At 44.7% G+C, this 26852-nt stretch overlaps 1 protein-coding gene across 1 annotated transcript in view; it reads left to right on the forward strand.

Moving 5' to 3' along the window:
* The first annotated feature begins 22680 nt into the window (after positions 1–22680).
* The window catches only part of FOXO1 (forkhead box O1), a 118316-nt gene continuing 114144 nt past the window's right edge, over positions 22681–26852 (forward strand). Inside the window, exon 1 of the mRNA XM_079778524.1 lies at positions 22681–23854. Within this exon, the coding sequence (XP_079634650.1) occupies positions 23210–23854 (645 nt within the window). The 5' untranslated portion in view covers positions 22681–23209. The remainder of the gene's footprint in view (positions 23855–26852) is intronic.

A 26852-nucleotide genomic window follows, 5' to 3' on the forward strand; every position in this document is an offset into this window, starting at 1 on the left:
TGTCCGAATGCCTGTTTAGGCCCTATCCTGGTGGGCATTCAGACATCCCTCAAAGGGTCCCAGATTGGAGAGGGTGCAGGCTGGGCTGAGGGACACACACTTCCCTCCCCTCCCCATGCACAAACTTTTTGCACCGGGCCTCTAGTAAGAAAATAAGAGCAGGAAACTTTGACTCTCCTCCTGAAGCATGGCATCCCTGTCTTCCCCAAGAACAACGAAGATAAATTTGCTTATACTATGGCATAACAAAAAAGCTCGGTGTGGCTCAGTTGGTTGGGGCATCGTCCTGTACACTGAAAGGTTATGGGTTCTATTCCTGGTCAGGGCACATACCTAGGCTGAGGATTCGGTCCCTGGTCAGGGTACATGCAGAAGGCAACCAACCAATCAGTGTTTCACTCTCACATCAATGTATCTCTCTCTTCCTCTCTTTGAAATGAATGAATGAATGAATGAATGAATAAATAAATAAATACGCCAAGAATAGATCACACAATTTCTCCAGAGTGATCATTTTTTAAGTGTTGATAATCTCTAAAAAAAACAAAGTCCCCCCTTTCCAAATAAAAGTTTTCCATAACCCTGCATTGGTTAAGTGGCAAACTTCACACCTTCGTACATTTCCAGATGTTGTTCTCCTTTATCGGGAAACCACCTCCTTCTTTAATTGGGAAACTTCTTACCATTCCCCTAAAGACACAACTTAACAGTTGGCTGCTCCCTGTAGAGTTGACCTTGGCCTCCCCATTGCTCCCACAGGGCAGTGTGGCACAGCGTCAATGCAGCACACAACACTTAGGTCACCAACCTGGAAAGCCTGGCTCCCAGACAAGCAGTGTCACTGTAACGTAAGTTAGTTACCACCTGTGCCTTACTTTCCTCATCTGATATGATTGTAAGTTTATTGTTACCCTGTAGACTTTTTCTAATGTATCGTGTGATATGAACAAAGTTCTTAGACCAGTGACTGGCACATAATGAGCATGAACTAAATGTTACCTCTTATACATTTCTATTGTAGTCTTCAACACTGTGTAAGCAAGCTTCAATGAGTTTCTGTTTTTAAAAAACATATTTTTATTGCTTTCAGAGAGGAAGGGTGAGGGAGAGAGAGATAGAAACATCAATGATGAGAGAGAATCACTGATCAGTTGCCTCCTACATGTCCTGCACTGGGGACTGAGCCTGCAACCCAGACATGTGCCCTGACCAGGAATAGAACTGTGACCTCCTGCTTCATAGGTAGATGCTCAACCACTGAGCCACGCCAGCCAGGCATGGCAGTCTATATTTATTCTTTCTTTGAGGTAGGTATTTTAGTCAAACTGGAATACAGATGCATGTGAGCTCCTCCTTTGTAAGAATGCTTTACACTTCAATAGGTTTAATTATTTTTTTAAAAAATTGTCCCATCCCTTCCTTTCCCCCAGAGTATATGAGCTGAGACATAAAGTTGGGTCAAATTTATAATGTCCTTTTGACCTTATTAGAAATAAATGCTGGAAACAAGCATGGGTCCTCAAGTTTTCTAGTTCCTATGACATTATACTGGGTAGGTTTGGTTTTAGAAGAACTGCCAGTTAAGCAGTCTTTCCCCAATATGACTAATAATGGCAGTTATTAAAAGTGAGGCTAAAATACCTAGAATTAAGATTTTGGCAGAACACACTGACATTCCTATGTGTTGCACATTTTAAGTATATGCCTTGATGAAATGTTCACTTCTCACCTAGATTTTAAAAGCAAGCAGTGGAAACAAATGACAGAAATAAAACTTATCTGACAAATATACTTTAAATGCTTGTCCTCTAATGAATCTTAAAATTAAAATAAGGAAAAAAAGCATGAAGTTGAAGATCAAGATTGAAAACAGCTGAGAAAACCCCTCAGGAACTAACAGAAGAGTATTTCAGGCTATTTAAATTTCCTGGGAAGCTTTGTTGTGAGTACTTTGAGAGTATTTTTCACTATCAAGGCTAACCTTCCAAATCTGGTACAAAATTGTTAAGTGAAATTATGTCACTTGGCCCATTTTTTACGTGAATGTATCTCTAGTTTCCCTCTGGCTTTACAAGAAAAGGTCCACCCCTCACTGACTGAAGTGGAATCCCCTGAATCAGTGAGCTCAGTCTGTCTTCCCCACAAGGACTCGGGAACTGTCAGGCGCCAGCTGGCTGTAGAATGCTCAATTATACTTTCTCCCCTTAGTTCTGCTTAAGAGTGGACAGAGAGCCCTAGGCCACGTGGGATCCCTTTTGCCCTGGTTGACATACATTCTACCTAAATACAATAGTGAGAAAATGGTTTCCGTGTGTAAATTGATGTTGCAAAATTATTTTACTATCTAAAGCAGAGCCTGCTTTATCGGGGACAAAACAATTTTCTTCCACATTTAATTAATCATTCTAGTTTCACCTCTTACCCTCATCTAACCACTTTGCCCCAGTTCCTGTCCATGTTAGCATTCCTTTCCTCCACTAGTCTCTCATGGGGCATGGAGTATTTGTCTATTATCCTTATAGAGATTTTGGGTTTTATCATTACGGTATTCATCAATCCATTTCTGTAATTATCATTGTTTGTGAAAATCCAAGGCATAAATTTTCTTTAAAGATCCACTCATTCCCTCCGGGCTGAGTTGGCTCAGTGGATAGAGCGTCGGACTGTGGACTGAAGGGTCCAGGGTTCAAGTCTGGTCTAGGGCACATGCCTGGATTGCAGGTTCGATCCCCACTAGGGGGCGTGCAGGAGGTGGCCGATCCATGATTCTCTCTCATCAATGATGTTTCTATCTCTTTCCCTCTCCATTCTTCTCTGAAATCAATAAAAAAATATATATTTAAAAAAAAATATCCACCCATTCCCAAAGCCCACTTCCTCCCTTTTTCTCTATATTCTATTTTTAGATGAATAAAAAAGACATTCCAGAGAGGCTATGAAGACCTAAGGAAAATTCTCTTACATATATTTATTTATTAAGTAAAAATGATGCACTTTTCCAAAATGCAACTGGTAGGTTTTCCCCCACCAAAAGTAAATATTAAATAGAATAAAAGATGTCAAGAAGTCAAGCTATTAAATGTGCATGTATAGCCCCTAACCGGTTTGGCTCAGTGGATAGAGCGTCGGCCTGCGGACTGAAAGGTCCCAGGTTCGATTCAGGTCAAGGGCATGTACCTTGGTTGCGGGCACATCCCCAGTAGGAGGTGTGCAGGAGGCAGCTGATCAATGTTTCTCTCTTTCCCTCTACCTTCCTCTCTGTAAAAAAAAAATCAATAAAATATATTTTTTAAAAATGTGCATATATAATGAACAATAACGAAAACGGTGGCGTATCTATATTACTTTTAATATATTATAAAAATTAAACAATTTTTAAAAGGATTATCAAATACTTTTTTTTTTTACTTTTCTGAGTTTATTCTCTATAAGTGAACCTCTTTTGCAAATGGACTACTAATATCACACACCAGTAGGGGGCACTAAAGCATTGCTTTAAATATTAAAAATTATTAAAGTATTTTGAAAGGGACTTTTTGGCAATTTTTCTCTTGCCGCTTAGCATATCGGAAAATGATGAAAGACACTGGCAAGGGAGAGAAGCAGTTCAATTAGAAGATCAAAGCTAACAAATTACCATGACTAAGTTTGCAGAGAGAGTAACATTTTCTGTGTGAAAACCAGCGTGACTGCTCTGTTTAAGGTGTTTAGTATTTGTGAATGTCTCACGGACACAAAACTTCATGCTAGCTCTCTGATACCCATAATGACTGTGGACAATTATAAATGGGAATCCCCCAAACTAAAATAAATGGCAAAACTCAACTTCAAATAGTTGGCTATACACTATGGTCTAGAATATGTAACTTTAAAACCCTAGAATGTAAAAAGAGAGAACTCATGGACATGAACAATAGTGTGGTGATTGTAGGGGCGGTGGTGGGAGTGGAGGTGGAAGAGGGCATAGAGGAAATAAATGGTGATGGGGAAAAAAGAAAGTTAAAAAATCCTAGAATGTAATAGCTTTCAGAATGATGATAGTTTGGGCATGGACACTTGAAGTGTGGCAAGAATACATGGTAAGGAATGGCCAGATGACCTTCTTGGCTGTCGGTGCCACATTTATATTGGCAGGCTGGACATCTTGGGGTCCTGTTCTCTACAACCACCACCAGGAGGAAAATGAACAACTGGTCCTTAAAAAGTGAGTGCTTTATTTCTTGGATTCTTTATTTCCATGAGAATGAAAGGGAAAAGCAAGCCCTTGCATTTCCCTTTGGTCATGCTGCACACCCAGAGGATGTTCAGTGAATTTAGCCTGGCCCAGGACATTATGTCATTTGTTTTACAAATTTTAGTAGTGTAGAAAGAAACCATAGGCATGGGGGGAGGGAAATTCCTATGGCTCTGAATATGTAAGACCCAGCCCAGCTAGTGTCTATTGGCTTGGTGCTCTGTTCCTGCCAAGATGTTGAAAGCTCTCTCTGCAAAGTAATTCAGCTGCGCCAGAGGTGAGATGAGCTGGATTTAGATCCAGGCATGGAAGCAGCTGTAGTAATATGAGCTGAAAGGAATGCAAGTGTATGTGGGGAATGCCGATTTCAAAAGCTGGTTCTCAAAAGAGTGTTTCTCCTCCCATTCAGAGGCCTGTGCTAATAGCAAGAAAGGAAGGGGTTCTTTCTTCCTTCTTTTCTATTTTTATTGTATCTATGTAAAAAGATGAGTTAGCTAACCTGTTAAGGTACTCCTTTTACAATATATATAAATTAAGCCATCATATTGTATGCTTTAAACTTGTACAGTGATGAATGCCAATTATCTATACTAATAAAAGGGTAATATGCTAATTAGACCAGGTAGACCGGACATCTTCCAGACGTCCGACTTCCTTCCAGACAAAGCCATGGTGGCGGGGGCTGAGGCAGAGGTGGTTAGCGGTGATTAGGCCAGCAGGGAGGCAGTTAGGGGGTGACTAGGCTGGCAGGGGGGCAGTTAGGGGATGACCAAGCTGGCAGAGGGGCAGTTAGGGGGTGACCAGGCTGGCAGGGGGGCAATTAGGGGAAACCAGGCTGGCAGGGGACCAGTTAGGGGGTGAGCAGGCCAGCAGGGGAGCAGTTAGGGGTGATCAGGCAGGCAGACAGAGGGGTTAGGGGCAATCAGGCAGGCAGGCAGACAGAGGGGTTAGGGGCAATCAGGCAGGCAGACAGAGGGGTTAGGGGCGATCAGGCAGGCAGGCAGGTGAGCAGTTAGGAGCCAGCGGTCCCAGATTGTGAGAGGGATGTCCCAGGTTGGAGAGGGTGCAGGCCAGGCTGAGGGGACCCACCCCCCCCCATGCATGAATGTTGTGCACCAGGTCTCTACTTTTTTCAATAAAATTAAGGGGTGGGGGGAAGACTAGGAAGGGAATTAATTGTCATCAGCCCAAACAGGTATATAGCAAAGGCATAGAGTACACTGCTGAGACCAAGCCTCAAAGATGGGGGTGACTGACTGATAACTCACATTATCCATTGTGATTCAAAAAGACCTAAGTTGTGGGAGGCCTGAAAGGAAGCCGCAGAGGTTGTGGGAGAGCCTGTGTCTACAATCTGGGTGGACTGGATCCAGCACTGGCATATCTGAGGCCAGCTCCAGGCAAAGCTGGCCTGGCATTAGCATCCTTTGTGGCCCATAGTAGGTGAGGAGCTTGAATGCATTTTGGGTTGCTGTGTGTGGGGTGGAGGAGCTTTGCAGGGGTTCTTCAGGCTCCCGCAAGGGAATGCCTTAGCGTTAGACTCTGCTTTTCCTAAATGTGATCTTTTCTAATGGCTCTCCAGAAGCCTAGGGAAGGTGGGAGAGAAGAGCTCCAGAGGCTAGGGAAGTTTGAGGGAGGACACTTTTTCCCTCCCATTCTTACTGATCCACAGGACATTTCACTCAGGGCAATGGGTGATAGACTTGTGTGGGTGGACATGGTTAAACCTTCATGTACTACAGATATAAGACCAACTGGAAGGGGATATAACTAAGGCCATGGTTGATTCCCATTCCTATCAAAAAGGAATCTCAGACCCTGTACATATGCCTACAATCCCTGGGGCTAATCCCACCTGCAAGCACTATTATACAGTTGTCCCACAAACTGCAGAAAGGCATTATAATTCTCACTAGAGGCCAGGTGCACAAAATTCATGCACGGAGGGGGGGGGGGTCCCTCAGCCCAGCCTGCACCCTCTCCAATCTGGGACCCCTGGAGGGATGTCCGACTGCCCGTTTAGGCCCGATCCCCTAAACAGGCAGTAGGACATCCCTCTCACAATCCAGGACTGTTGGCTCCCAACTGCTCGCCTGCCTGCCAGCCTGATCACCCCTAATCACTCACCTGCCAGCCTGATTGATGCCTAACTGCTCCCTTGCCAGCCTGTTTGCCCCCAACTCCCCTCCTCTGCCGGCCTGGTCACCCCTAACTGCCCTCACCTGCAGGGTTGATCACCTCCAACTGCCCTCCCTTGCAGGCCTGGTCCCTCTCAACTGCCCTCCCTTGCAGTCCTGGTGCCTCCCAACTGCCCTCCCCTGCTGGCCATCTTGTGGTGGCCATCTTGTGTCCACATGGGGGCAGGATCTTTGACCACATTGGGGCAGCCATATTGTTTGTTGGAGTGATGGTCAATCTGCATATTACTCTTTTATTAGATAGGATAGAGGCCTGGTGCATGGGTGGGGGCCAGCTGGTTTGCCCTGAAGAGTGTCCTGGATCAGGGTGGGGGTTCCCCTGGGGCATGGGGCGGCCTGGGCAAGGGGCCTGTGGTGGTTTGCAGGCCAGCCACGCCCCCTGGTGACCCAACCAGAGGCCCTGGTATCTGGAATTTATTTATCTTCTACAATTGAAACTTTGTAGCCTGGAGCGGAGCCAAGCCTTCTGCTTGCTCTGAGGCAGCAGCCATTTCTGTTTAGGGTTTATTTACCTTCTATAATTGAAACTTTGTAGCCTGGAATGGAGGCCTAGGCTGGCCAGGGCTGCAGAAGCTTCTGTTTGGATTTGTTTACCTTCTATAATTGAAACTTTGTAGCCTTGAGTGGAGGCTTAGGCCGGCAAGGGCAGGCAGAAAGCTTGGCTTCCTCCATTGCCTGGGAAACCCAAGCTTCCCTCCTGCTCTCTGTGGCTGTAGCCATCTTGGTTGGGTTTATTTGCATACTCGCTCTGATTGGCTGGTGGGCGTGGCTGGTGGACGTGGCTTGTGGGTGTGTCGAAGGTGCGGTCGATTTGCATATTACTCTTTTATTAGGTAGGATTGTTCAGATAGGGAAACTGGAGAAATAAATGCCCTTCTTACCACTTTGCACTGGCGTATATTGGGGTTGATGAAAGAGAGGTAGTACGCATCATTATCTACTAACTAAAGAAGCCACATGGATTTCTGATTAAGAGCAAAGACACTGGACCAGACTCCCTGAGTTGATATCCCAGCTCCCACACTTGCTGGCTAAGTGACTCAACCTCACCTCCCTGTGTCTGCATTTCCTCTTCTGTAGGAGAGCACCTCCCCCGTCGGGTTTTGTGAAGGTGAAATGAGTTCATATAGTAACAGTGCTTAGACCTACAGCCAACACATAGTAAGTACTAGATATATGCTTTACTCTAATGGTGACCTTGCTGCTTGTTCATAAACCATGCATGAGCAGATGGATTTGGTTGAGACTTTGGCTCTTAAATTAGTGCTTTATTTGCTTAACTGCTTTTCTGGGTTAGGGCCCCTTTAGTTTCTCAACGGAATGTTAAAAATCTAACCTAACCTTTGAAAAAACATAACTGATCCTTTAGTCAGTGGATTAGTTTGCCAGGGCTGCCATAACAAAATACCACAGATTAGATGGCTTAAACAACAGAAATTAATTTTCTCACAGTTGTGGAGGCTAGAAGGCCAAGATCAAGGTGTCAAGAGGATTTTTCCCTCCTGAGGCCTCTATTCTTGGCTGGCAGATGGCCACCTTCTTGCTATGTCCTCACACCATGTTTCCTCTGTGTGTGCTCTTGCCCCTGGTATCTTTCAAATTTCCTTTTCTTATAAGGACACCAGTGAGACTGAATTAGGACTCACCCTAACATAACTGCTCCATCTTAACTTATTCACTTTTTTAAAGACCCTATTTCCAAATACAGTCACATTCTGAGGTTCTAGCATTTCAATATATGAATTTGGTGGGGGGAGGGAACTCAATTCAGTCCATAGAAGTGAGGTTCCTCAATTAAAAAGAAAATCTAGCCCTAGCCGGTTTGGCTCAGTGGATATCGTGTCTGCCTGCAAACTAAAGGGTCCTGGGTTTGATTCTGGTCAAGGGCATATGCCCCGATTGTGGGCTCAATTCCCAGCCTTGGTTGTGTAGGAGGCAACTGATTGATGATTTTCTCTCATCATTGATGTTTCTATCTCTCTCTCCCTCTCCCTTCCTCTCTGAAATCAATAAAAAATATTTTTTTGCACTAACATCAATGAAGGAATGTGATAGGTAGTATTTAAAGGGAGAAGCCGAGAGCTTGGGAGCAGATGGTGGATACTAAAGGGAGTGTCACCATATGACCATGGGTACCAAAGTACACTCAGGATTTTAAATTGAATAAAATATTATGATTTAAAATTTTCCTCTAGTTTCTCTCTCTCCCTCTGTTGTTCTCAGCTGGCTAAGAGAAGAGGGAAAGTGGTAAAGGGGCAGTAGAGGAAGTGAATGGACTGAGAAGAGGTATTCCAGGAACACTGATTTCCCCCACATGGAACTAACTCAAGAAACATTTGTGAATCTCTCTGGGGAACAAATAAAGTATTTTATCCATTCAATCATATTTTTAATGGGTCATGATGGGGAAATTAAAATTATTAAAATATTAAAATTTCCCCATCATGACCCATTAAAATATTTTTTCTTTCTTTTTTAAAAATGTATTGATTAGAGAGAGAGAAAAACACTGACTTGTTGTATCACTTATTTATGCATTCACTGGTTGATTCTTGTATGTGGCCTGACTGGGGATCAAACCCAAAACTTGGAGTATTGGGATAGCACTCCAACCAACTGAGCCACACAGATAAGGCTAAAAATATTTTTTTGCATTACAATTTTCCTGATCATAATGGAAAAGAATTTATTAGCAAAGATAGCTAAGAAGGTCCTTGCTAATAAAAAACTTTCACACATTTAAATGTTTTTCGGTAACATTTATATTACAAAATTTTTTTACATATGTATATATTTTACAATTCTTACTTTGACTATGTAATTTCAGAAAATGTTTTTGTTTTTAAATTTCAGGTCCTTCTGATTTCTAATTTGTAAAATATCCATGATTCTCATCAATTTTTGTTTATTAGTGACTAAATTTATAGTACATTTTAATTGGGCTGTGAAAATAAGGTGAACTTATGATCATTTAATAGAATCCTGGTCTGTATACATAGAAACATGAAGGTATTCTCATGTGAGCCCACACATGCACACAAACACAAATTGACACATGGTTTTACAGTACAATTGCCAAGAATAACTAATCAAGGAATAACTGTAGAATCTACTAATACCAGTGGTTTCATATTAGAAATAATTTATCTACATGAACGTGCATGAATTCTTTTTAATTTTATTAGTGAACATTAAAATTGAGCTTCTGCTTCTTTCCTAAATAAGTAAATAGGTTTTTTAAAATATATTTTTACTGATGTCAGAGAGGAAGGGAGGGGAGAGAGAGATAGAAACATCAATGATGAGAGAAAATCATCAATCAGTTGCCTCCTGCACACCCCACACTGGTGATTGAGCCCACAATCCAGGCATGTGCCCTGAATAAGAATCGAACTGGGACCTCCTGGTTCATAGGGCGACGCTCAACCACACTGGCTGGGCTAAAATCAAATCTAAAAAAAAAAGATCCAGGACTTAAAAGTCATTATATTCCAATTCCCTTTAAGTGGAATACTTATTGTTGTTACTATTATTCTGTATGTTTTGCTTTAAAAAATAATTTCTGTAGGGCTTTTTGTTTCCTCTTTATAAGAAAGTCACTTGTCTCCAGTTTTTATGTTTCATAGAGGCAACATCTAACTCATAAAACATGTTGGGGTGTCTGAGTGGGTTTAGTTTTTAAGAATTTCACGCAAAAGAAGAACTACAGAAAACCAAAAAATACCTTGTATCAATTCTCTTTTGCAATTATTTTCAAAAAATTTGCTCTATTGTTAAAGTTGTACAGCTTTCTGTGATAACATTATCTGTTAAGTTGAAGCTGCCAGTAACATCATCAGCTAAACTCCCAAAATGAGTCAGCTCATTTTATTTTTAACTGCTTTTTAATGCCCTTCTGAGACTATCGAGAATAATATAAGAGCATTTTTTAAGCCTTTATAGCAAAGTTTTGATACATTAGGCCATATAAAAAGGTGGATCAAAGGTTCAGAATTCTCAAGTCATTTCCATGTACTTTTCTTTTAAAACTCAGCTGTAGGGCATGGACAGGTAGTAAAAATTCCTGAGATTTGAGACTTTTCCTAAATTCTTGCTATGACATTCCATGCATATTAAAAGCATTATCTCTGAATTCACAAAGAATCAGTTGGATTTTGGCAACTAATGTGCATAACACTCAAATAGAAAGGAGACCTAGGAGGATTTAAAAAAATATCAGTGATTTAGAAATCAGGTATTTGCCTAAGTTAATGTAAATTGTATAGTAACAAAAACCTACCCAGGAGGTTTTACCAGTGTCAAAGAACAAATATTTCATCCTTGTTCCCAAGCATTTTAAGACATTATTTCAATACTTCTTTGAGGTATGTAGGTGGCAAGTCATACCAAGATAAAATTCAAAATGCAGAATAAATTGAATACTACTTAGGGAATAAAAGAATTTCTAGTTGATCATGATTTGTTGATTTTCTGCTTTTCCTGTAAGATACATTGGTGATTTCAGTTTATCATATTTTTAAAAAATATATTATATTGATTTTTTACAGAGAAGAAGGGAGAGGGATAGAGAGCCAGAAACACTGGATGAGAGAGAAACATCGATCAGCTGCCTCCTGCACACCCCCCACTGGGCATGTGCCCACAACCAAGGTACATGCCCTTGACCAGAATCGAACCTGGGACCCTTCAGTCCCTAGGCCAACGCTCTATCAACTGAGCCAAACTGGTCAGGGCAGTTTATCATATTTTAAAGGTTCATCATGCCATACTTGTTTTTTTAAAACTTTATGTATATGCTAGAGGCCCAGTGCACCCATGTGTATGGGTGGGGTCCCTCAGCCTGGCTGGCGATCAGGGCTGATCGGGGCCAGCCAGCCGGGGAAAGGGACCACAGGAGGTTGGCCGGCCATGGGAGTTTGGCTGTGGGAGCGCACTAACCACCAGAGGGCAGCTCCTGCATTGAGCGTCTGCCTCCTGGTGGTCAGTGAGTGTCATAGCGACTGGTCGTTTGGTCATTTGGTCGCTTAGGTTTTTATATATATACTAGAGGCCCGGTGCACGAAATTCGTGCACGGAGGGGGGTTGTCCCTCAGCCCAGCCATGGGACCCCTCGAGGGATGTCCGACTGCCCGTTTAGGCCCGATCCTGGTGGGCAGTCGGATCCCTAAACGGGCAGTCGGACATCCCTCTCACAATCCAGGACTGCTGGCTCCCAACTGCTTGCCTGCCTGCCTTCCTGATTGCCCCTAACCGCTTCTGCCTGCCAGCCTGATCACCCCCTAACCACTCTGCTGTCAGCCTGTTTGCCCCCAACTTCCCTCCTCTGCCAGCCTGGTCACCCCTAACTGCCCTCTCCTGCAGGGTTGATCACCTCCAACTGCCCTCCCTTGCAGGCTGGGTGCCTCCCAACTGCCCTCTCCTGCTGGCCATCTTGTGGTGGCCATCTTGTGTCCACATGGGGGCAGGATCTTTGACCACATGGGGGCAGCTATATTGTGTGTTGCAGGGATGATCAATCTGCATATTACTCTTTTATTAGATAGGATAGAGGCTTGGTACAGGGGTGGGGGCCAGCTGGTTTGCCCTGAAGGGTGTCCCTGATCAGGGTGGGGTTCCCTTGGGGTGTCGGGCGGCCTGAGCGAGAGGCCTGTGGTGGTTTGCAGGCCAGCCATGCCCCCTGGCAACCCAAGAGGAGGCCCTGGTATCTGGAATTTATTTTCCTTCTACAATTGAAATTTTGTAGCCTGGAGCGGAGCCAAGCCTGGGGCTCCCTCAGAGGCCGGCCGGCAGCTATTTCTGTTGGGGTTATAATTGAAACTTTGTAGCCTTAAGCGGGTGGGCCCAGCCAGGGTGTGCAGAAAGCTTTGCTTCCCCTGTTGCCGGCGGCAACCCTGGCCTGCTCTCTCAAGCTCCATTCTGCCGCCATTTGTTTGAATTTGTTTACCTTCTATAATTGAAACTTTGTAGCTTGAGTGGAGGCTTAGGCCTGGCAAGGGCAGGCGGAAAGCTGGGCTACCTCTGTTACCTAGGAAACCTTGCTCTCTCTGGCTGTAGCCATCTTGGTTTGGGTTAATTTGCATGCTCGCTCTGATTGGATGGTGGGCGTGGCTTGTGGGCGTGGATTGTGGGTGTCTCGGAGGTATGGTTAATTTGCATATTTGTCTATTATAAGATAGGACTAGAGGCCCAGTGCACGAATTCGTGCACCAGTGGGGTCCCTCGGCCTGGCCTGCGGAATTGAGCCAAAACCAGCTCTCCATCATCCCCCAAGGGTTCCCGGATTGCGAGAGGGTGCAGGCCAGGCTGAGGGACCCCACCAGTGCACAATCGGGGCCAGGGAGGGACGCGGGAGGTTGGCCAGCCAGGGAAGGACCACGGGAGGACTCCAGGGCATGTCTGGCCTGTCTCGCTCAGTCCTGATCAGCCAGACCCCAGCAGCAAGCTAACCTACCAGTCATAGCATTGCCCCCTGGTGGCCAGTGCATGTCATAGCGACTGGTAGACTCTCTGTCCCTTGGTGGTCAGTGCACATCATAGCGAGTGGTTGGGCAGCCTTAGCATATCATTAGCATATTACACTTTGATTAGTTGAATGGCCGAACAGCCGACAGGACACTTAGCATATTAGGCTTTTATTATATAGGAAGATGTGTATATATATTAGTATTTTTCCATGTATAAGACACCCTCATGTATAAGATGCCCTCCACTTTTCCAACCCAAAATTAAATTATCAATATTTTAAACATTTTTTTGATTTTCCTCTTAAGGCCTTCTTCTTTTTTGGCATCTTAAGGAGTTGTTGTTCTTGTTTTCTCCACTGTCTGATCATACACTCAGTGGGAGGAGGTCCAAATTGTCTCTCTGCAGCTCTATTTCTATGCTCTTTTGTATAGCTGATTACATTCAGTTTGAATTTTGCAAAGACAATCACTTACAGGTATTTATCTTTTTATTTTTTGACACCTTTATGGTCTCAGAACACTCTGGTCTCTGTTGCATCTGCGTACTCTCCACCTCCACTTCCAATTACTGCATCAGCTGATGTAACAATAAGGCTCATAATTGGAGGAAGCCTGTTTGACAAGGTATGGGCAGATACACACCTATGATGCTCCCTCCTCGTCTGACTTCTGTGTATAAAATGGCCCTCCATTTTCAGTCTAATGATCTTAGAAAAAAATAGCATCTTATACACGCAAAAAATATGTTTATATATAATTTTTAAATTGATTTTTAGAGAGTGGAAGGGAGAGGGAGAGAGAGAGAAGCACTGATGTGAAAATACATCATTTGGCTGCCTCCTGCACCGAGTCCCCAAGCCAGGCATGTGCCCTGACCAGAAATTGAATTGACAACCTTTGGTGTATAGGACATCACCCAATCAACTGAGCCACACTGGCCAGAGCATGTCATACTTAAAACGGCTACCATGATCTGTAAGAGACTGTGTGTCTACCACTTTCTATTCACACAAGTCTTGGGTAGAGACAACTGAGAGACGAAACTAGTGTTTTTTTATATCCAAGTGGAGGCATTCTACTCTTTTCTCCCCACTCTTTCCCCAGGCCTTCTCAGGCTTCTAATATGACTGTGCCTACAATGAAAAGTGAACAGTCAAATCAGGTATCAAATATATAGCTATTAAAGAAGAGAATATATTTGGGTGATTAACTGATTTTACTCGGTTGTCCTACAAAAGTTGGCATTAATGTTCAACATCTGCTGACTTTCATATCGACTGGGTGTATTGGATGATGTTCAATAGGTCATTAAAACTAGAACGTCTCCTGGAAATGGGAAAACACCAAGGAAGATTTTCCTTTAGTGATTCATTGGCAATTTAAACTGCTTCTGGCTGGAGGGAAGGTAGCCACAGATAAGCTCTTCTGACTAATACTGGTCTCTAATCTGTGGTTTGTAAAGACTGCCTGTTCTTCTCTGCAATGGGAAGCTGAAGACAGAACACAGCCTAAACTCTTAGCTAAAGGTAGTTTTATTTGTGCTTTTTATGAAAACTGGGCGCATTCCCATAGTGTTTTTTTAAAGGTGCTTTAAAAAATATTTATGATATTTTCTGCTCACGTGGTAGTGGAGGGGGAACCTTCCAATTCACTTTGAGGTAGATTTCAAAATGGAGAGGAGCACAGTATTTTGTTTTGCTTTTAATTTTGTTTATTGTCTCATGAAAGTAAACCTTATAGCATCAACCAATTCCCGGTAAGTTTAGCAACAGAGCTCGGTTTTAAAAGTACTGCAATAACAACACCCCTGTGAATTGTAAATCTATTAATTTGTTCTAATCTAATTCCAAGCTTCTGAAACTCAGATGAGGAAAGGCTTTTTTAGATAAAAATCCAATGCTAATCACTTTCTTTGATGGGGATAAAGCTCAATAAAGCTGTTGAACTTCATTAGATGTGTCTTTATTCAAGATAAAGGAAGTTTTGGAAAGAGTTCCACATAAGCCAACCATTCTGAAGGGAGGTTGCTCTTATTGCACAAGATCTGAGGCTGCCAGTTCAAAAAATGGCTAATGGCTTGAAATCCCCCACATCATTTGTTATACAAATGTGAACATCAGCATTATTATTGTTATTTGTGTCCTACCTCTAGACTTATTTCATTAACATAAACTGAACTGGTTTCAGGCAGAGCTGATTGCGGATACTAATCCTACCTCCCTCAAAAGCCCAAATAGCAATTTTCTGGGGAAAAAAATTGAATCATCAAATTATATCTGGTTAATTTCTAGTCCTCTAGAAAAATTCCAAATTTAATGGAGGCAGAAAGTATAATGTTAAATTGGAGATGAGCTCTGGATTTTGATAATGGTAGCTTCATAATGATTATACTTAGGTATGTTTCTAAGATAAGACCTTAGGTAAGTTTCTTAGCTCTTTGTGCCTCAGTTTCAATTTCTGTAAAATGTGAATTCTAGTGACTCCTAGATTTTTGGGTAGTTTTGAGGACTGATTTAGATTATAACTATAAAGTGCTTAGTCTATAGTTACTGTTGAAAAAAAAACAACCAGTCATTTTTATTAACAGTGGGCCATAAAGAACTTTAATGTGTACATTCTTATTCTGGGTAAAAATTTATTATTTAGAACTGAAAGCATTTTGAAACAAGAGATATATACTTATATTTATCAATTTACATATCATCTTCTTTTAGATGATATGTGAATATGGAAAACTGGAGGAAGGGATCTCACCAAGCCTAGTCTCGGATTGTGGAAAGTTTTTCCAGGTTGGAATCGAGCGCAGGCATGCAAGATAGTTGTCAGATGTTCTGTTTTCAGTTTGCTGATCAAACACAAAGTTAATTAAAGATATTGGAAAATTCAAGTTTTCCTCCAGCACAATGTCAGTGATCAGCTAATTAGAAATTCCATTTTTAAATGTTAAACCTTAGAATATAGAATATTTCAGTGTGTTTTAAAAGCTGTATTTACCACAAAATAGAAACCTGATATCATGTAAAAATACTCTCTATTCATCTATGTTTATACTCTCTGACACAGTGGACTTTGCATATGGATGGGCCCTGTGAGTCAGCCAAGTCTGAAATTTGATAAACTCTTACCTCCTGTTTTTATGCCACAACGACACAGTGACTGTACCTATCATATTAAAAACACATGTACTCTAACAACACAGTCATTACCTCCTGTTATTGATTTTTATCAGCAAATGACAAGCAACATGGTTAGTTACTACAAAACGCTAACTGTTTCTTCTTCCTTCATTCTTTCATTACTGGACTCTTGGTGGTTTACAATCACTTTGGACTCCCTTTCCCTATTATAGTATTATGGAAATAGGGTGATTTGATTTGAAAAAAACAAACACCTGATTAATATTAGTTTCCCAAGTAAATAAAATGCCTTGCTAAACTTCCTTTCTGCCAAAAATGTACTACCATCTGTGTTCTACATGGCAGCATTTTTAAGTTTAATACATATGTCCTCCTTTATTGGAAGCATGTTAAGAGCTTTAATATGACATGAAACAGAAATAAAATTGTGAAAACACATCATATTTCAAGCATGGATGGAAATTTCAGATTTGTGACATTCAAAGAATTTGGGATTTCATGTGCCATCCATAAATTTTATAGCAATTCTATGAGCCCCTAATGCTAGAAAATATTTAATAGTAATATGTATACAGTTGGGGGTTGAGTTATTTTATTGTCTTAAACATAAAGACCTAGTATTTAAAATAGGTTGAGTTTTATTAAATATTCTGAAAAAACTCCAGTTAGAAAAGGTAATGTAAAAAGCAATGCAATAGAAGGCAGAAGGTTTTCTGAATACCAGGAGGTCTGATTGTGATCCCCAGGATCCATTAACTGTATAGCCTTAAGCAATCACTTACCAGCGTCTCTATTTCCCTACCTGTAAAATGAGGGGGTTTTGTTAGATCAATAACAATCACTCAGATACCAGCACTGCTAACACTTTTAGCTAATTAATACCTTACAATCCTTTAAGTCATTACAAATGCTTTGTCCACTTTTTTTTATATGACTACATAAGTTTCTACCTTACAGATAAGCCATTATTTATTTAACCATTCTCTATTGTTGGTCATTTAGATGATCTACAAATATATTTTAAAATTCTCGTAGAAGACATAGAAGCACCGAACAGACTATTCTATCTCAGAGGGAAGGCAGGAGGCGGGGAAGAGATTGGGGAAGTTTGTGGGGGAGCTGTAGGGGGGGGGGGGGGGAAGATTAACCAAAGAACTTGTATGCATATATGCATAACCTATGGACACAGACAATAGGGTGGTGAAGGCCTGGGATGGGGGGGGGGGGCCTCTGGGGCAGGCTAGAAGGGGTCAATGGGGGGAAAAAGGGGACATATGTAATATTTTCAACAATAAAGATTTAAAATAAATAATAATAATAAAATAAAATTCCTATAGAGACCCACAAGTAGAATCTCACTAACAAAGTGAAGGAAGAGAGTTTATTGAAACTGAGAAACATTGGCTCTTCATAACAGAATTGAAAATATTGAATATCTGAGCCTGGCTGGGTGGCTTAGTTGGTTGGAGCATCCTCCCAATAGGCCAGGGTTGTGGGCTGGATACCTTAGGGCACATACAAAAGTCAACCAATGAATGCATGAATGGGTTGAACAACAAATCAACGTTTCTCTGTTTATCTCTCTGTCTCTCTCATTCTCTCCCTTCTCTCTCTAAAATAAAATAAAATATTGAGTATCTAGTTTATGACTTGCCTAATGCTTCTCCCCAATTACAGATTAGTCAGCATCGTCTTTATTTGTCATAGACAAATAATATGATGTAGCCTGTGTCTTTTGTCCATTTGGAACAAGATTATCTCAACCCAAGGTTTGGTGGCCAGAGTTCATACTCCCAATATCTGTGATGACACATTTATTTAGCTTTTTTAAAAATTTATATCTCATTTTATTTTTCTCCAAAATGGTTAAGATGATAATATTTTCCTGTTTTAGCAGCCCTTGTATCCATCAAATTATATATATTTTTATTTCAGAGAGGAAGGGAGAGGGAGAGAGAGAGAGAGAGAAAGAGAAACATCAATGATGAAAAACATTCATTGATCGGCTGCCTCTTGCATGCCAGCCACTGGGGATGGAGCCCCCAACCCGGGAGGATCCTTTAGTCTGCAGGCAAACGCTCTATCCACTGAGCCAAACCAGCTAGGGCCATTAAATACTTTTTGTGTGTGTAATTCCTCCAAAGAAATATTTCAGTATGTATTGCTGGTCATTTAAGAGCAACATAGTCTTAATTCTGATATAAAAGAAAACAAACCTGTTATAACCTCAAGGAATTTACCATCAAAACAATGCACTGCTGGTCCTGGCCAGGTAGCTCAGTTGGTTGGAGTGTCGTCCCATACACCAAAAGGTTTTGGGTTGAATTCTCAGTCAGGGCACATATCTAAGTTGCCAGTTCGATTCCCGAGTTGGGGGTGAGTTTGGGAGGCAACAGATCAATGTTTTTCTCTCTCCCTTCCTTACTCTATAAAAAAAAACAAAACATATCTTCAGGTGAGGATTAAAATATACTAAAAACAAACAAACAAACAAACAAAAAACAACCCCATGAATAAAAGAACAAAAAACAATGTACTGCCCTGTCCCATGTGGCTCAATTGGTTGGGCATTGTCCCATGCACAAGAGGGTTTAGGGTTCAATACCCAGTTAGAGCACTGGCCCCGTGTCCGTCTTGATCGATGTGTGTGTGTGTGTGGGGGGGGAAGGGGATGCAGAGGCAGTCTATGGATGTTCTGCTCTCATGTCAATGCTTCTCTCTCTCTCTCACTCCCTCTCTCTCTCAAATCAACAACAACAACAACAACAAAAAAAAACATAAAAAAAGAAAAAGTAATGATTACTTCCTTTAAAAAATTTTATGATTGACCCAGTAATTTTAGAGAGAGAGAAAGAGGAAAGGGGTAGGAGAGAAATATCGATTTGATGTCCACCTGTTTATGCATTCATTGGTTGATTTTATTTTTTAAAATGTTTTTATTGATTGCAGAGAGGAAAATAGGAGAGAGAAACAGAAACATCAATGATGAGAGAAAATCCTTGATTGGCTGCCTCCTGCATGCCACACACTGGGGATGGAGCCTGCAGCCTGGGTATGTGCCCTTGACTGGAATTGAACCCAGGACCCTTCAGTCTGCAGGCTGATGCTCTATCCACTGAGCCAAACCAGCTAGGGCAAGGCAACTCTTATGGAGGGCAATTTTGGTACTGTGTCTTAAAATTACAAATGCATTTAACTGCTTTTATAGAAATTCCTCCTATACACTTGGACAGATGCAAACTGAGTTATATAAGGTCATTACAGAATAGCTTGTGGTAGCTAAAGATTGGAAACAAGCACTCTACAGTTCACCAGCACCCTACAGTTCAGTGAACTGATACATACACTGGTATGGTAGGCAGCTATAAACAACTTTTAACATATATTTTTAATTTTTTTTTGAACTGTGTGTCAGGGACATTGGTGCTGTAGATATTCTGTGCCTGCTTCAAATCAAAATTTACAAAAGACCAAAATAAACCAAACTATGACATTCAAAGAAATAATTAGGAAGGATAGCATAGAATGTAAGGATCTAGGCAGTCTATAAGAAAGCTCCCTTAGCCAAACACTCCCAAGACTGAAGCCCTGAAAAACCGGAATTGAAATGAAGGCAACACCAAATTTGCAGCTGACTTCCTTTGCCAAGAATGATCCCGTAGAGCACCGCCCGTTTGTAGGGTGTGGCCATCTGGATCCAGGACTGCCTCTGCAGAGTGTAATAGGAAAAAGTTGAGGGTAGCAACAGTTCGACTTTATGACCTTTCTTTGAGCTCATCATCAGGATTATTTAGGTCCCCTAGTGGCTGGCAGAGTAGGCCCAAATGTCCAAATTTGATAGTAAAGGAGAGACCACAGGAAGAGGGTGTGAACCAACCCTATGCTAAATCCACAGGCCTTTCGACCCCCCACCCCAGCCCATTACCCTCAAAATCAGTAAGAAGCTGTGTGATAAGTGAATTATAAAAGAAACTAGAGGCCCGGTGCATGAAATTCGTGCACGGGGCGGGGGGGGGGGGTGTCCCTCAGCCCAGCCTGCACCCTCTCCAATCTGGGACCCCTCGAGGGATGTCCGACTGCCCGTTTAGGCCCGATCCCAGGGATCGGGCCTAAACGGGCAGTTGGACATCCCTCTCACAATCCAGGACTGTTGGCTCCCAACTGCTTGCCTGCCTGCCTTCCTGATTGCCCCTAACTGCTTCTGCCTGCCAGCCTGATCACCCCCTAACCACTCCCCTGCCAGCCTGGTCCCCCCCACAACTGCCCTCCCCTGCTGGCCTGGTTGCTCCCAACTGCCCTTCCCTGCAGACCTGGTCACCCCCAACTGCCCTCCCCTGCAGGCCTGGTCGCCCCCAACTGCCCTCCCCTGCAGGCCTGGTCCCCCCCCAACTGCCCTCCCCTGCAGGCCCAGTCACCCCTAACTGCCCTTCCCTGCAGGCCCAGTCGCCCCCAACTGCCCTCCCCTGCTGGCCTGATCACCCACAACTGCCCTTCCCTGCCGGCCATCTTGTGGTGGCCATCTTGTGACCACATGGGGGCAGCCATCTTGTGCAAGGGCATGATGGTCAATTTGCATATTACTATTTTATTAGATAGGCTTGTGACCACATGGGGCAGCCATCTTGTGCAAGGGCATGATGGTCAATTTGCATATTACTCTTTTATTAGATAGGATTTTAATAGAAGCACTGGAGATAGGGCTTATATCACTGACTGAGCTCTCAGTTAGATCTAATAAATACAAGTGCTGTGAATGGGGCTTTTCTAGGGAGCTGCAAGACAAATCAAATAATGACAATTCTCTGAAGATGAGGCTGTTTGAGAGCTTCAAATCCATTTCCATCCCTCCAGTGGCTGCTATACTACTGGTTTTCACAGCCACCATGGTTGCAAGGTAAGATGCCATTTTATTTTTAAATTTATTTTTGTTTGTTTTAGAATTGGGAGCTGTCATTTTGGACAAGATATTTAAAACCCTACTGTCAATCTTCCATCCTAAGAGATCCCATCCCTCTGAAAGGAAATGCCTTCCATATTCCTCCTAAAAAAAGCAAAGCAAAACAAAACAAAACTTGAAAATTGTTTCTTCTGCTCCCTGAGACAGAAGGACCATTGTCTTCCTACATGTGGCCCCACTGACCTCACAGGACGTCCTGGACCTGGATCCCAGATGGGGAAAGTGGGTGGGTTGATTGACGCACTGGCAAGCAGTGTGAATTAGGAATCTGGGGGTGGGGCAGGGCTGTACCTTAAGACTCTTGAATTTTTACTTCTCAACACCTCATTTCCATTCTAAATAGCAAAGAAATTACAGTTAAACTTAATTAGGGGTATGTAATAAAGTGACAAGTTTCTCACTAAATGTTCTTTTCCTTGCCCTCCCTGGACGGACTCGGAAGACCATCTGAGGTTCTTGCCCAGAAGAGGTTTCTACACAGGGAATGAGGTCTAGGATTTGCGTGTGAAATAGGGCTGTGCTTGCCAGGCCGAGCCCCTTTCCCCTGATTTCTGGCCGTTTAGGTCAAGAATGGAGTGAGTGCCAAAACCAGTTTGGCTCAGTGGATAGAGCGTTGGCCTGCGGACTCAAGGGTCCCGGGTTCGATTCCGGTCAAGGGCATGTACCTTGGTTGCGGGCACATCCCCAGTAGGGGGTGTGCAAGAGGCAGCTGATCGATGTTTCTCTCTCATCGATGTTTCTAGCTCTCTATCCCTCTCTCTTCCTCTCTGTAAAAAATCAATAAAATATATTTAAAAAAATTAAAAAAAAAAGAGAAAGAATGGAGTGAGTGAACATGGCTGGTGGCTGCTGGGCTGGACCACTGCCCCGACTAGACCGAGCCGCAGAGGCTCCGCTAACGGGTGCGGACAGGTGTGTTGCGGGGCGGAGGCGGCGGAGGGTGCCGGGCGCGCCTGCTCGGCAGTCAGAACCCCGGCGCCGGGGGGCGTGCGCGGCCCACCCGGTCGGAGGACTTGACAGATCGCGGAGAAAGAAAACAAAAACCCAAACCAAAGCCCACCAGCTGCCTCACGTTTCTCTGCAAAGAAATCGTGGGTGGAGCTCCGAGCTGGATGGTGGAGTGGAATTCCGCGAGGCCGCCTCCGCCCACGGGGCGCCCCCGGACCGCGGCGCCTCCCCCCCGGCCCCCTTCACCCCGCTTTGGGCCCGGAGAGGAGGTCGAAGCAAAGCGAGCGGCTCGTCCTCCTGGTACCTCCCGGCTTCGCTCCTCAGGAGTAAACAAAGTATTGCCGCCGCCCCCACGCGGGTTTGCCTCCTAGCAATCAAACACCGCGAGGGCCGGAGGCTCAGAAACACTCCAGAATTACCAGAAAATAACATTCAGAGAGAGAAAAGAGAGAAGAGAAGAGAAGAGAAGAGGGAGGAAGGGGGGAGAGAGAGAGAGAAGAGGGAGAGGAAAGGGAGGAGAAAAAAAGGGGGGTAGAGAGCGAGGGGGGAGAGAGAGAGAGAAAGAGCGAGAGAGAGACACCTCATTACCCCCTACCAACCCACTGCCGCCTCTCGGAGGAAAACCGGCCCCTCCCAAGAGAGAGAGAAAAAGAGAGAGAGAGAGAGAGAGAGAAACACCCCATTACCCCCTACCAACCCACTGCCGGCTCCCGGAGGAAAGCCGGCCCCGCCCAGGACGGCGTCCACTGGCTGCCCCGGTGGCGGTGCCGCGCGCTCATTGGCCGCTCTAGTTGTCAGTCATGGGCGGGCCGGCGCGCGCGCCGCAGCGGGAGGGGGTGGCGGCAGATCCCGTAAGTCGGGCGGCCGCGTAGTAGCTGCAGCCTCCGCTGCCGCAGCCACATTCAACAGGCAGCAGCGCCGCGGTCGCGCCGCCGAGGACAGCGAGCAACCCGCGGTGTCCGTCAGTTGTCCGGACCGCGGGCTTTGTCAGCAGGAGCGCGGCGCCGGTGCTGCCCGAGCCCGGCGACTCTGGCCTGCCGTCCCGTCGGTGCAGCGGACCCGGAGGAGTCTAGTTGTTGATGGACTCGTGAAGTTAAGTTCTGGGCTCGCGCTTCCACTTCGCTGCGCCTTCCTCGCGGTTTCCGTCCGCTCGCGGCTCCGATCTCGCCCCCAATCTCGGACCAGCTCTTCGCGCCCCTCCCCCTGGGCCCCCGGTCCTGCGCTCTACCCCTTCTCGGTTCTCCCGGGCTGGGGGAGGGGCGGGGGTCACCATGGCCGAAGCGCCCCAGGTGGTGGAGATTGATCCGGACTTCGAGCCGCTGCCGCGGCCACGTTCGTGCACCTGGCCGCTGCCCAGGCCGGAGTTTAGCCAGTCCAGCTCGGCCACCTCCAGCCCGGCGCCGTCGGGCAGCGCGGCCGCCAACTCCGACGCCGCCGCGGGCCTGCCCTCGGCGGCCGCTGTCAACGCCGACTTCATGAGCAACCTGAGCCTGCTGGAGGAGAGCGGGGACTTCCAGCAGGCGCCTGGCTCCGTGGCGGCGGCCGCGGCGGCGGCGGCGGTGGCGGCGGCGGCCGCCGCAGCTGCTGCCACCGGGGGGCTGTGCGGGGACTTCCAGGGCCCCGAGGCGGGCTGCCTACACCCGGCGCCGCCGCAGCCCCCGCCTCCCGGGCCGCTGTCGCAGCACCCGCCTGTGCCCCCCGCCGCCGCCGCCGGGCCGCTGGCTGGGCAGCCGCGCAAGAGCAGCTCGTCCCGGCGCAACGCATGGGGCAACTTGTCCTACGCCGACCTCATCACCAAGGCCATCGAGAGCTCGGCCGAGAAGCGGCTCACGCTGTCGCAGATCTACGAGTGGATGGTCAAGAGCGTGCCCTACTTCAAGGATAAGGGCGACAGCAACAGCTCGGCGGGCTGGAAGGTGAGTGGCCTTAGGACGCACTGCAGGACCCGGAGAGGGGGCACGAAGCCCTCTCCCTGCGCCTGAGGTCGCGGTGGGCAGATAGGGCAGTTGTGCAAGTTTGCTTGTCCTGAAAGTGCAGGGCGCGGGTGCTGGGAGCGGACGGAAATCGGCCGATGCGGGTGGTGGGCTTGCTCGGGACCAGTGGGGGGACAGGTATGCGTTCGCGCGCTCCAGTGAGGGTGGGATGGAATGGGGAGCGGGCTGGTTTAAGGGAGTGAGAAGAGGACGCCAAGAAGTGGACATCAGAGCAGGGATAAAAGTTTGCCAGTGAAAGGAGGAGGGGGTTCACTGGGAGCTGCTCCCTCACCCACAGCCCGCGCGGGCTTTTGGGGCTGCTCTTTCACCTCCAGAATCTCGGGGGGCGAGGAAGGCTCCTTACGGACCCGGGGCGCGCGACCGCTCAGCCTTGGGCCGCGCTGGGAGCCGTTTCCGCTGCGCCGGGCGGGTCTGGGCGCGGCGAGGGGCTTCGGAGCCCCGCCAGCAGGTGGAAGGGGGATAGGCTGGGCGCGAGCCTGTGTGTGGGGGTTGGCCCCACAGTTTTTGGAGGATGGTGTGCATTTTGCTTTGTTTTGATTTTACCCGAAGTGGCCTTGAGTACAGGGAACCGGGCGTGTCGAGCTCGAGGTAGCGCATCCGACGTGTGCAATGTGTTGGCCACCGCCTGCGGAGCCGTGGAGCCGGGCTGCACGAGGCGAGTTAAAGTTCAAGTGTGACCCTCGGCGGGGGCGGAGGCGGGAGCAGGCGACAGCCAGGGAGGGGCCGAGAGTGCAGGAAGCGAGAACCTTTAAAGGGCCAGCGCGGCGTTTGGCCCGGCCGCGGAATAGCGGGGCCCGCACTTCTCTATGCGAGGAAGTGCCCGGGGGTCCCAGGTCTTTAAATAGCAGGAAGAGGCTCCCCCGGGTGACCTGGGCTGGGGACGTGCGGACCTTTTCTCTCGCTCTGCCACCTCAGTGTTACCACCAAGCACGGAGGTACAGTTCCGCGGGCCTCATCCTGACTGTGCAGGCACCATAATAAAGATAATCAGAATTTTTATATACAGCATAATCCTTGCTGCGCAGTAGTTACACCAAGGTTGTTTTATATGCACTGTCACCCCCGTCGTTACCGTGTGTCGTGTTGAAGTTCCTGGAGAAGGAAACAGGATTTTATTTTTTTCCAGTGTGTTTTAGAGTAAAATTATCACTTACAACTTTATTATTAGGCACCCATGCAACTTACCAAGTGTTTCAAAAGGTAAAGTGTGCCTCCTTAGGAGGTTTACATTGTGAGTACGTGAAACACAGAGTTTACTCTTGTATAATTACTTATTATTTATTGTATTACTTTCCATATGGACCACTGTAAGCCTACTTTTAAACCCCCCACCCCCATTCTTTGAAGTCAGGATTGTCTGCCAAGTCCAATTTTACTTAATATTTGAATTTAACTACTTATCTTACTTGCTCATCTATCCATACTACTTGAGCTATGATAAAGCATTTGCCATTAAATTTTTAATTTTATTTTTTGCCATTTAGAGTACAGAGTATACTTACACCATTCTTTTACTGGTATGTCCTTGGAAATGGGTACAACCTATTTAAACTTGCTGGAGTGCCTTTCTTTAAAGGTAGAGAAAGCCAAAGTTTTAGGATTATTTTTAGTTTTGTTTCTCAAATGGCCTTAAGTCAGGGTATTATTCTTAAACTAGGAATATAACTTAAAGTTTTAAGATTTAGTGCTTAGTAAAAAAATATAGATAATAAAGCCAAATCATCTCTCAACCATTTTTATTAGATTCTTACTTGATCTAATTTTTTTCTCAAATGCAATTATAATTTCATTATTTTTAAGAATTTACTGACCCGAGGTAGTAAGTCTGTTAATATTAAGTATTAGTTAGGATTATCTGTCTAGACTTGGAGGCCCAGTGGTAGGACCTAGTAGAAACCTAGTGGGGCTTTGGAATGAAGCAGGCTGCCATTCTCCAGTAAATGCTTCAGGTGTAATCAAGAGTCAGTTGGTGCAAGCCAGATTACAGCAAGTGCATTTTCACTTTGAGTAAATGGGTATTTTAAGAAGAAAAGAAACAACATGAGGTGTTCTAACTCATAACTAAGTCTTCTGGTTAGTTTTCATAAAAATGAGCTACTTGTTAAAACCAAGTTTCACTCAGATCTGAAAGATTTTCCTGTTTTAAAGAATCATAAAAGGAAGAAATTCAGTTGTAAAATGCAAATCAACCCAAACTTAACTGCTTTAGAACTGAAGAGAGGTTGCTTAGGAACACTTAAGTATTTACTGTGATGTACTATTATAAATTAGACTGAATGTTTAGTTAAGTATAGTTTCTTGTGTATTTCTTCTTACGGCCTGCCTGAGAATTTGAAAGTCATTTGCATGGACAAAGTACTTGGCTGTTAAAGGGTTCAAAAACTTCTAGTTCCTTACATACTGGTTATGTGTTTGGGACATGCATTTTGTATTTGTAGGGATGGTACTTTAAATCTACTTTACACTTGTTTAACATTTACTAGAACTGTCATAAGTTTACACACAAAGTAGAAGCTAAAATTTTTGGAAAACTCAATATCTTTTAAACCATGTACAGTATTTATAAATAGTAAAACTTCATTCCCATGACCTGTTCCCCCCCCCCCCCCCCCCCAATACAAAGCTTTCTAGAGTTTGGGAAGTAGTATTGTGAGTTCTGACTCTTTTTTTTGTAATGGTAATTTTGAGTTGGCTCTTGTTTTTTGTTTTGGTATTATTTGCAACACTTAATTTAGGTGAAAAGAACGCTTCAACAAGACTCAACACATACCAAAAATTTAAATTGTTTTATTACTAAGTAGCTCAGGTACTCTTTATTTTGGAATGAAGTTTCTTTAGTTTGGTCTGTGAACTGAGAGTACATTTTCTTGCATTTTGAAATGAATATCTATTCTGTAATTTGGGTTTTTAAACTGTAGGT

The sequence above is a fragment of the Cnephaeus nilssonii genome, assembly GCF_951640355.1.
Source record: "Cnephaeus nilssonii genome assembly, chromosome: 8".
NCBI lineage: Eukaryota > Metazoa > Chordata > Mammalia > Chiroptera > Vespertilionidae > Cnephaeus > Cnephaeus nilssonii.